This window comes from Chaetura pelagica, unplaced genomic scaffold (assembly GCF_000747805.2).
Source record: "Chaetura pelagica isolate M959 unplaced genomic scaffold, ChaPel_1.0 scaffold166, whole genome shotgun sequence".
Lineage (NCBI taxonomy): Eukaryota > Metazoa > Chordata > Aves > Apodiformes > Apodidae > Chaetura > Chaetura pelagica.
In genome coordinates this window covers 915,675-927,999 of record NW_009953758.1, presented here as the reverse complement: position 1 = coordinate 927,999, position 12,325 = coordinate 915,675, and the positions used below count along the sequence as shown (strand labels likewise).

At 35.9% G+C, this 12,325-nt stretch overlaps 1 protein-coding gene across 18 annotated transcripts in view; it reads right to left on the bottom strand.

Moving 5' to 3' along the window:
* KCNMA1 (potassium large conductance calcium-activated channel, subfamily M, alpha member 1) overlaps nucleotides 1–12,325 on the bottom strand; it is a 447,141-nt gene that overhangs the window by 40,363 nt on the left and 394,453 nt on the right. For all 18 annotated transcript variants that reach the window (XM_010000727.1, XM_010000731.1, XM_010000726.1 and 15 more), the window contains 3 exons: nucleotides 11,671–11,794; nucleotides 8,691–8,915; nucleotides 5,265–5,457 (listed from right to left, as the gene is read on the bottom strand). In XM_010000727.1, coding sequence (XP_009999029.1) covers nucleotides 5,265–5,457; nucleotides 8,691–8,915; nucleotides 11,671–11,794 — 542 coding nt within the window. The remainder of the gene's footprint in view (nucleotides 1–5,264; nucleotides 5,458–8,690; nucleotides 8,916–11,670; nucleotides 11,795–12,325) is intronic.

The window sequence follows — 12,325 nt, the reverse complement described above, 5'->3', positions numbered from 1 at the left end:
TCAGCAGGATAAGAAATTATGTGCGTGTTACAAAAAGGTAATACTGAGATATTTATCACAGTGACCTAATCTTCAAAAATGAGATTTTTCGTGAGCAAATGGTGATGTGGGACATGTGCTGGGAAGTTAGGATACCCTTATCTCATTTTTCATTCATTAACTTCATTACCTAGGATGGTCAGCCTTTGTTTTGAAAAGTAGTAATGAATCCGAAATATAACAAACATTTCAAAATTCAATTAGTTAAAGATAACCAATCAAGCAAGCAGAAAATGCTATTAATTAGATTATTATTTTTCTCATTTGCAACTGATGCTAGCAAAAATACAAGAAGCATTCAGAAACACACAACATTAAAAACATCCTTAATCAGGTGTAACGCCTACACAAAACTATTAATCCTAACAAACCAATAACCCTGACATCAACACAAAGTACTTGCCAGTTTTACAAATGTGACTGGTAGAACTGTTATAGCCTAGGAGAAAATGTTTCAAAACATCTATGTGACTTAGCAAATTATGAACTACATTTAAACATAACAAGCATTCTTGCCATGTAAATTACACTGCTTAGCAAGGAAACCTAGGAATCTAAGTGTTTAAAATATGAGTGTCATAGCTCATTTTGACACTCAAAAAAATTACCGCGAATCTTTCACTTTTTGCCAGCAATATTATTTTTAATTTTTTAAAAATATTATATCTACATTTAATATTATACATTTAGTTATATGCATTCATAAGGAAGCTAAGTAACTCCTTAAACGTGATTTTTTTCTGGCTTAAGTAGAGTTTGATTTTCTGTATTTAAAACCAAAGCTTTTTATTTCTACATTTTCATATAATATAAAAAGCTGAACAAAGGAAACAACGGTGGAGTTGCCACAGAATACTGACTTCCATAGTACCCTAAAAAGTGACTTAATCTCTGATTATCAAACCCTATATTCTGAAATCTTAACTTGAAAACTTCATCTTACAACTATAAATTAAGAGAAATAGGATTCAACATTCACAGAAAACCCATCCTTCTTCAGGAATAAACTATTGTTTTGAACTTCTAAACGAACATCTCTGACACCACTACAAGACAGTTGTTTCTGAAAGTGACACAAAGCCTTTGTTAACCAAGCATTTCAGGCAGTATTTATCCTCTCCCCTTGTTTAAGAATTTCCTCTCATTTCCAGTCCTGATAATACTATTGTTCTCTCTCTTTTGCTAACATTTCAGAGATAAAACAATCAGGATTTATTGATTGGTAGAGGTGAAAAAGAATGTATTACCTGCAAACACAATGGAATGTAGATCTCAAATTAATTTTATTAGGAAATTTCTTGCAGCAGATTAAGAGACTAAGTCCATACAAACTTGCAATAATTTAAGAATTTATCAACAGATTATGAAATAAATCTAATGAAACTCATTGGCTGTTTTTGTCCTTTCAATTGAAACTTAAGCTAGTTCCACCAAATAATTATAACAAAACCACAAGTGATTTTTAAAGGAACTGGATCAAAGGAACCAGAACTTGCACAAGATTATCTCAGCTTGTCTAACCTGTTACACTTGAAAATCAAGTATGTAAAATGATGACTATGTTTACTTCATTTTACAGGATTTTCCCCAGAATAATCCTGCCATGATATATGAGATATACTACCCAAGAGTTACTCCCTCTATTTTTTTCTCATTATTACTTCATGTTGGAGGATCAATTACAAGAACTGTAAATAGAAGCCTTAAGAAGATCTCTCATGCATTAAAACAGTGTTCCCAGGGAAAATTCTCATACGTTGAAGTAATTCAGAAAAGAGCTGCAAATGTTACTATGCTGAAATACATCTACCCTGCTGTATTGTGATTTGTCTTGTCCATAGAAAACATGTTGCTATACAGCCTCACTTTCTGTACTTTAGACCTGCTTGGAGCCATAAGATCACTTTTCTTTATTGTTTAGTAAGTGTTTTTTTAATGAAATGTACTGCTTTTATTATGTAGGACTCAAAATAAGATCTAAATCACAATTCAATAAAAGAAAATTATTGAGTTGGATATCTAAAGTTACTTCCCAGAGGCTACTCTGGTACAGTATTTATAAATCTCTAAACTGTTAAGTATAATTGTCTTTCTGTTTTTTGGGAAGAAAGCCAAATAGCAGTTTTAGTTACAACTGAAGAAAAATACATTGTGTCAGGCCCTGTTCATCTAGTGAGTAAAGCAACATCAGTCAATAGATGCTACTTGAAGAAAGGATGGCAAGGGATGAGGGAAAGAAGAATTACTGGAGCTCTCCCAACAGAACTGCCAAGGCAGAGCCCATCCCAGACACAGTCTTCTGGGGTATTTTGGAAAAATGTTATAGCTAGGGAGCACAAATGCCTAACATGTATCTAATATTCTTCTGGGCTTCTCTCCAAAATACTTCTTGAGAAAATAACCTCACTTTGTATTTGAGGGGACAGAATGAGAATCAGGACGGATCAAGGGACAATAAAAATAAATTTCCAGTACCTGAGGGGGACTTTTTTCTCCATCACAAACATACCTCTTTACTAACCTTTCTATGAAGACAATCACTTAACATCTGTAAGAGGAACTGCAAGATAAAAACTGCACTTCCATTGTCACAAATAAGACATCTGACTGAGTTTATGAGACATTTTGTGAAGAGGTGGGCCAAGCTCTGATTTTACAATGTTTTGTATTTCACATGCTGAGATATTTTAAAGAAAGCAATAGTTTGCTGTAGCTTCAGTGGGATACACTTTGGTCTTTCTGTCCTCGGAGTCTACGTCTCCTAAAGGCAAAAAACAGCCTTGATGATTTCCAAAATCTCATTTTCAGGACGTTAGCCTGCATCTCTAACCCCTAATGAGCTGCCCAGTCAGCCTGAAACTTTCAATACAGCCAGCCAGGAGAATACTTTCATCATGAGAGCTTCCAACAGCACAGGTCCAATTTGAAAGTGTTTCTTGTTCTTTTTGAGTAGAGCTACACATTTAATGGAAAGCAGACTATCAAATCCTTCCAGAACAGTTAGTAAGCTTTTCTTTCCCAGGAAGGTACCTTGTTTCCATCCACACTTGTGTTTCTCAGGCTGTTTAAATATTTTGTTTTGTTTCTTCTCCCTGTCTCAGGTCAACTGACATTCTTCCACACACCCAGATTTTCTAATGTCAGTGTTTCCTATGATCAGTAATAGAAGTCAGATAAAAGAAGTGCACACAACACTCTTACAAGGGATGGTGTTGGATAGGAATGCCTTAATTCAAAATTATACACTCAGATCTAGAAATATTCAGATTAGCAACATTTAAGGTTCATACCAGCTAATGGCTTAAGAATACATAAGTCAAATACTATATAAATGTGTACCATTTCTATAAAGCAAAAATAAAATGACAGCTTACTCCGTAAGTAAAGGTACTTATCTGCTAGTAAGGAACTGTGAGGTGGCTCTAGTATGCTTGCTGGCTGTTGACCAGCAAAAGTTGAATCACCTGGTTTGTATAATTATCATGATAATTATGCTGGAAGGGAGGCCAGCAGATCTCTGGTTTGACTTTATGCTCAAAGCACATTCAGCTATGAGGTCAGATTAAGTTCTTCAGGGCTTTATGCAGTCAGTTCTTGAGTATTTCCAAGGATGAAGAGAAAAAAAATGTCAGGTGTTGATGAGGTGCGTAAGACTATGACATTGCTAGGTTTTTCCATTTTCATTCAGAGATAGTCTAAGATCCAGTGTGCTCCCAGAAGTAAAATATAACAGCCAATGCTGGAAATATCACTAATATCTAAGCAAAGGCAGAAGAAGGAAATTCTCTCAGACTGCTCATGATCAAGAAGAGAAAGTAAGGAAAGAAGTGAAACAGATTCTAGACCCACCGAAGAATAACAAATAACCCAGTAGTGAAAGTACAAATTTGGTTTTGAGATGCAAAATTCCAAATTCAAGGTCTAAGTGAGTATATAGAAAAAAACTATCATAGTGTGAGCAAGTCAGATTCACAAATTCTTAAGTAAAACATTTGGGATTACATTGCATCCAGGTCACAGATTTGAAACGTCAAACACCCATAGGACTGAAAAAACACTTTCTTCCTGCACTTCTCTAAATCTATTTGCTATCCAGAGAACCATCCAACCTGATGTTGAAAATCTCCAACTTTTAGCTTCCTGTATTAAATTAATTCCAGTATTAAATTCAATTCTTAATGCTGATTCTAAGAATGAGTTTTCCACATTCAAGAAGTTTCCATGCTCAAGGTTACACCCGTGCCTCTGATTTTTGGCTTATAATACCCATTTCCTGGTTAGAGTGTAGAAAGGAAAAATTGAACTTAATCTGAGATCTCACAGTACTTGAGGGAAAACTGTCTCTAAGGTCAGGCTCACAGGAAAATTGCAAACCAAAGCACTATCCTTTCTATACCTACATTTACACCAGGACTAGATCCAGAGGGAATGTTTACTGCACCACTTAATAGGTTTAGCTAAGGTAGACTTCAGCTGATCATAAGTTGCAAGACCCTTTAGGGATGGAAAGATGATTGTTTTTATACTGATGGTCTTTGCCAGGGTGCTTATGACTTCTTTGCAGCTCTTTTGCACAGGCAGTCGGTGTAAAATAGCCTTTGGCTACCTATGAATCAGTCCCTTGCTCTCAGTGAAGACAGGAATTTTCTTCAGTGTCCTTAAACAGGACAAGTGCATGTCTAAGCATAGGAAGAAATCAGCTTTGAGTCAATTCTAAGCGGCTTTTTGAGCATGGAGGCACAGAAACAGTAAAGACAATTTAAAATTCTTGGGTTTTTATTTTACTTTTTGGCTTGCATTAATCAGTTATTTTTCTCTGTGGCTCCAATGTGCTTTTCTTTAAAAGAAATCCCATTAGACAGAGATTTCAGGTATTCCAGTGTGAGTATGAGTTTTCTCTATATAACAGCAACTGCCCTGGTAAGAAAGGCACAGAGCAGGGTAGGGTGAGCAAGCAATGATTTTATATATATTTTTAGGAAAATACAAAACCGAGAAAGAAATGTCTGTTTCATGTTCATTCACTTTTTTTCTGCAAGATGTGCTTTGTGATGTAGCAGAAAAATAATGTGACTGTCCCTTTAAAAGCCATCATACCAATCAGCAGGTTTAACTGTCAAGCAAGCTGATGTAGGGCTCTTTGAATTACTGAGTGAGGGATATTCTTCCTGCCAGGTCCTGTCCCCTGTAGGCACTGTAGAGAAGTATTATAGGGCAGTCCTTACCTTGGGAATTAGCCTGCAAGACCCCAATGCTGTCATCAAACTGCATAGATTTGATGTTGAGTGACGCCAAGATGCATTCCTTGTCCTGCAGCGAAGCATCATCAATATTATTCTGATTGGCTGACAGGATAACGCACATGTCGCAGAGGTTGATGTTGACAGCCCTTAAATCAGCCCGACTTAATGGTGTACCCTTCGGCACAGAGAAAAAAAAAAGGGGAGTGGGGGGAGAGGAGGCAGGAGAGGAAAAAAAAGAGAAACAAATTAAAGATTGAGAAGGAGCTCTGGGAAATTATTTAACAAGTATCTTTTTTATGGTCTGACATTAAGCTGGTCTAACTATGTGCCAGGGAATAGGAGATGTGTGCTAATCTAAAGGGTAGTTGGTGCTGATGGCAGCATCTTAGGTTCAGTCTCAATACTCAGTCAAGCTATCCCTAACAAACAAGAAACAGGAATAATGCCAGCATTCTACATCTCATCGCTGTCTTGATTTAAGCTGCTATCATGTGGCAACCTCTGGCTCTCTCATTATAACATAGGGTGTGTTTTAAATGTTGATTTATCTACCACCAAGTCACAATGGTCTTGGGCAAAATAATTGCAATTTGAACAGGAAAGCATGCCCTGCACATTCGAAATGTAATCAGGATAAAGCTATTTTTTTTTTTTTTCTACCTGAAGCAATACAAAAACAGGTTAATCCTCTTCAATGTGTGTTTTTGGTGCTTCTAGGAGAAAAACACATTGATCTTCAAAGTTGTGTGATTAAACCCTTTGAAACAGAACCAAGACTTAATCTTAATGGATACAACACATGCAACAGTCCCTGCTTCTACAACTCACGATCAATGAATTCAACAATTAAAATGAGATGATATGGTAGTCTGTGGGCTTTTTTCATAGTTAACACAATGAAGACATAATGCTTAACCCATTATGTTTTGTATAAATATATTATTTGTTTATCTTCATATGTATATTTGTATATCTTCATATGAAGATATTTGTGTATCTTCGTAATACTTATACACATGCCTTCCACATCAACTGACCATATCACTAGTTACAAAATATTAAGTCTATGTCACAGGGGCTGCAAGGTCCAGGAAAAGAAAAGGATTTCTTAATGCAAACTAGATTCTGCTCTGCTGTCTCACATTGTTTGTACCCAAAGACTGTAATGATGATGGGAAGAGTAAGCTGTCCTGTTGTCACACAGCAACTTTCATAAAACCCTATCCTTCCCTTTCCTGATCAGTTACAGTGAAAGTCTCTTAAACTCTGCTGAGAACATTAAATGCAAAGATTAATTTCACATGCACAAAGTGAAAACAGAGCTCAGTTCTTATTTAGTGACTGCTACCTAGTTTCAGATACCAGCATGACTGTTTCTTTCAATAATTTGAGGCATGAAACCTTGTGGAAAACAGTACATATCAAGCAGACATCATTTGGTTATAAAGTCCTCAAAAGTTAGGATATGATTATTCCTGCCACCTTAATTCTGCTCTTTGATGTCTGTACTGTGTACCAAGTGAAGCAGGATTCCTGTGGGGAAAAATAACATGCAATCATGTAATTAATTAAAGGCTTACTCCTAATGATTTTATGCAAAGGGTCAGTATTAAGGCTGCCTGAGGTTATTTTAAATTGGCATTTGCCTACTTTTTAAGAGTTCACTCAGCAGATTAAATGTTTCTTTAAACACATACTCTAAATAAAGTTTCCATTATTTCTTTATATTCAGCTGTAACTACATCACCATCAGATACCAGCATTAAGTTTTACCTCATGAACCAAATGACAGGGAAGTAGGAAATGAGTTTAAGCGACCTTCCTTTAACATAATTCCTACCAGTATGAAATTAGACTTTGGCAGATTTTCAAATTAGTATAATTACATCAGAATAATGCTGATATTTTTAACTCTGTATCACCATTTTGAACCAGATAGGCTGAATTAAAAAAAGAAAAAGCAGTAATGAACTCTGTGTAGTTTTCAGCACCCTTGATTATTGCCTCAGATACAATTGTTTTACAGATTCTTTATTTTAAAAGGTACATTATCTATTCAATCTGTTTAACTTGAAATGAGTCCAAAACTACTCTAACTGACTAGAGAATGTAAAGGTGGTGTACATTTCCTCAATGCCTCTTCAGAATTCAGAATAAAAACTTTACAATTATGCTTTATAATAATGAATACACTTTATATACTGGATAGTTTGGAAGTACTAGCTGGATTTTCTGCACCACAGTTCAACAGTATTATTAACTTAATTCTGATTCCTTAGTCTTTAGCCTTCACAGTGACTGGAATTAAAAGGGATTGGCACGAAGAGGAGAATATTAACTGACCAAATCTGATATTGACACTATTTTTGTAACAGCAGCGAATCTTGTGACACCATCTGTTGGATCAGTTTACAGAAAAAAGCCAAGGGCTAACACTAAAACTGCATTTATAGTAACAAAGACCTACAGCCTGAATTAATCAGAAAGTTAAGGCAGTCTTCCCATTCTATAGCTATTTTCCTGATTTTTCAGTTTAGGTTACATCCATCATTGATTTATTTATTTTTAACTACTGAAATGTAATTATTAAGAACTAGTAAATTCAATTTTTTTCATTTTTGTAAACATATCCAAACTTACCTTACTCTGTAATATACAGAGCATTCTCTTCCTTACATGGGCTCATTTCCCTCCTGCCTACATCTTTTTGCATCATTTATAGCTATGACCACCTAAGATCACTAGCTTGGAGGGCTTCATTTGCTTGTGTTGGAGCTCATGTTTCTAAATTCTGGGCACATAAGTGAATTATAATGATATCTAGGATAAAAAGGACCTCTGAATTGTGGTTTCAGTGGTTTTCCCTACTAAAATCAATAGGAGCTTTTCACCAGTTTCAAATGGGTCAGGGTTTTGCTGTACTTCCATACAAGAGTATGGCAGGACTCTGAGCTGAAATGCTATGGCAATGTTCCTTATAAAGCAGGAATTTTTTAGGAATATAGATAGATATTTTGCAGATAGAGTAACAATAATTTTTTTCAAAGGTTTTGTGGATATAAATACATAAATAATATAATAAATAACTACTATTCCTTCTGCCAGGGAAATCACATCAGAACTGACTACATGCAGTGCGCTACAGTGAATGTTCGATATGTAACACAGCAATACATTTGATAGCATCTGAAATTCATCTGATGAGGATGATGAGAAACCCAAGACTGTGGCAAATATCTTCTAATAAGGTCTCACAGGGCTCTATTTTCATAGACACAGTAAAGGGAAAATCTAAGTCCTCAGGCCTATAAGTAGAGAAAAGTAAAAAAGCCTAAGATCAAAGTCAATATGAATCTGTCCAGTTGGTGTCCTAAATAAAAAATATCAGTAATATGGCTTTGGACTTACAGGCAAGATTGAAACCTTGGGGAAGTTATGCAGTGTCTCCCATTCTCTTCTCAGGTATTCAAGCGAACCCACAAATACAATATGCTTGAGTTCATGGTAGTGAAAGTTGCTGGCTCGTAATGGCATCACTAAATTTCTTAATCCAATCAAAGCAGATTTAACATCCCCAAATATGCAAACGACTACATGCCCACTTAAAACTGTCATTGCTGCTTCACTTCGAGTCTAAAAAACAAAACAAAACAAAACAACATGGGAGAACTGAAACAAAGGGAAGCTTAAATATTATATTGAGATTTAAACCAGGAATAACATAACTGTCAATATTGTTCATGCACAGAGAAGTGGTTTAATGACAGTTGCTCATTTTACCCTTACTTATCCTTCATTAAACGTGCTAAGAAGAAAATTTCACTTCTGTTTGCAAATCATTCAGTGTTTGCGAAGACACTATACTGGACCAAATTCTGGTCCTGCATATACTTCTACACGTTGATAAAGACTCTAGTTGCAATCAAAGTACTATGTATTTAGCTCAGAACAGAATTTGATCAACTATGCATTTAGCTATTAGAAAAAGTATAGAAAAGAGAGGCAAACCCATGCCTTAGTTGATGAATCACTAGTAGATTTTTTCCAGGACCAATTTGAAAAGGGAAATATGAGTGCCCAATGGACCCAGTAGGGCTTTCTGGTATTACACATAAGTTGTGCACTGAGGAGCGTGTTCTCTTAGAGTGTCCTAGAGTTCTTATCTTAGGACAAGCTGCTACTGTCCTGAGAAGTAATTCAAGAATGCTCTACAGTGCTCTGCCCACCATACTCAACAGGGCTTATCTCAGTAAGAAAAAAACCAGTGTGCAAGATTGCAACTAACTTTTCAAACCCACTGGACTTTCTGAGCTGTTGAATAGATGGAAGGAAAAAAGTCTCATGAAGAACATTTGAATGATGTTCAGAATTATCTTCTTGTGACAAGAATAAATTTTTGCGCTAATTTCGTCAGTGGTAATGTCAGTTGAGCAGGCAATTCAAACACCAAGATGATTAAATAAAGTCATTAGGAAAAAAATGACCTTAATTTCTGGAGCCAGTCTTAGTATTGCTGCACTCCATCAAGTAGCTCCAGATCCACTGATACCATATTGCCAAGAACTCATACACCCCATACCATTACAAAGAAGTTTTGCCAATGAATAAAACTAAAACAATAGTGAAATGCAAAATGTTCCCCTCACTTATCCATATATGATATGTCATTTTTCTAAATAAGGAAGCATGACAATGTACAGATTGGAATATGTAGCAGAGGTGTTCACTATGTAAGAAGAATGAGAACTCTGACTAGTCTTCTCATCACTTAAAAATACATGAGCTTTCAATTTCGCTGGGGCAATTACACTGATTTTCATGTAACTCTACCAGGAGAGTGGTCTTAGACCTTCAAACAGCAGAACACGAGTCAGTGCTCAAGTAAAGCATGTAAATGGTTTTATGCCTCTGCCTATAATACTCAGAAATTGTAAGGCAGAGACCAACTAAGTCTTGAAAGAAACTAAAAAATGCCACTCTCTAGTAATTGACCAGGGTGTAGCTACATACATTTGACTGTACATCAAAAAAAGTTCTTACTACTTGGTACTGCTAGAATCTCCTAGAGCCAAAACAGATCTTGGGCAGAAAAAATATTTCTGATTGAGACATCATCAAGTATCAATTATGTACTAATCTGCACTTGGGTGTCTATATTGGTGTTGATGTCGGAAGCAGAGAGAACATGGCAAGATTCACAGGCTATTAGGGGAAAAAACTGATATGACATCACCAATAGATGATAAATGAGGCTCTCCACAGCACCATTTTGGAGAAACACTTTTCAAAGTGGGACATGTAAAAGTTGTCTGCTAAAATGTGTTTAGAACCTGAAGGCAGATTTCTCTCTCTCTCAGATTTCTCTTACAAAGCACTGTACAGCAGGGCTGCCCCTCTTTATATGAATACATACAAATGCACACTATTTAAAGATGCTCAGCCAAGCTCCATCTCATATCTCAGTCTCCAGAATTTGGAATTGACTTGCTTAACTGTTTAAGCATCGATACTGCAATTCCAGGCAATGTCATGGTTATTACAAAAACCTGTGAGGAGAAGTGGAGACAAGCTTTTAACCCCTGATTGCTAGAACAAAACAGGGCTGTCACCATCACTGGCTACACTATGCCACAGTGCAGGAAAATCTGAGAGAGCAAGCTCAGGAAAAGCTTTATGAAGCGTGACAAAGTGAAGATCCACCAGGGAGTTCATTTCAGTTATCATCAGTTTTGCATATGAGATCTGGAGTTAGTTACTTGTTACTCTTAGGTATGAACACAAGTGGCACAAACTTTCACCGAGCAAAATAGACTGTGAAAGACCTTATAATTATTTTTAATGACTTGAGTCAGTTTGACGGTTTCCCCTGTTAAACAAATAAACGAACATAGACTAGGCTCACTGCAACATGCTAGAAAGGCAGAGTAGTAGTACCTACTTACTCTGGCCTGTTTGGGCATCTTGCTCTGTTAGAAATTGAGAGAAGTTCTAAGAGACCAAAATTCACATAAATAAATAAGAGATAGTGCAAAGCAACACTTGCCTGTATTAGAATCATTACTGCCTTGTGTAAAGATATAAATGGGGCATTTAAACACTGAAATATTTCCAATCTTAATTCTCTAAAGATTTCAACTCAATATGCAATTTTCAGTTTATGAAAAAGTAATTGTCTATTTTTGACCAATTTTTATATTTGCCCTTGGCATACAGATCTATATAATTACAATTCCTTAACCAAAAGTCTAGTTTCAATTTCTCCACACTGTGTTTCTGATTTTAATACACTAGATGTAATTATAGTAGATAATAACTTATAAATCCATTACATACCCATTCTATGGTTCAAATAACCTCTCTTCAAACACAATTTATCATCAATACCTACCAAAATGACCTTTTCAATGTCCTTGGCTGGACACCAATGAAACATCCCTGTAGAGTCATATTTTTTCACATTGGCATCCATATTGTCAATCTGCTCGTTGCCAGGAATTAACAAGGGGTCATGCCTGGGGAAAAAAAAGTTGAGGACAACATAAATGGAAAATATTATGAATTATGGATGGAAAGATATCCCAAGAGCTGTGTACAAAGGGGGATGAAAGTAAAAAAAAAAACCAAACAACAAAAGTATTTACATTTCAACATGCTTTCAAGGCAGGTACTATTAAACAAACCCAGGGGGGGGGAACAAAAAAGGTAATTTTAAAATTTGGGGTTTTGTAGATTTTCCTATACTCTTTCTACATCAATAATGAAATAATTTTAAACAGGGATTTCTGGCACCATCACATCCATAAAAGTGTGGGTTGTTTTGGTGTTTTTTTTTTTCATTCCAGTCCTTTCCCTCCCCAAAATAAATATCGGAGTTGCTATTAGGATCTGCAATGAAGTAGAAGGGATAGGAAGAGAGCCCCATGCTGACTGACTGGCATAAGTATGGAAAGCCAATTACTTGCTTTTACCACATACAATTTCTGACGTGATGCTCTTCGCAGTAAAAGCTTTAACAGGCTGCACTTTAAATATTTTAGCAATTT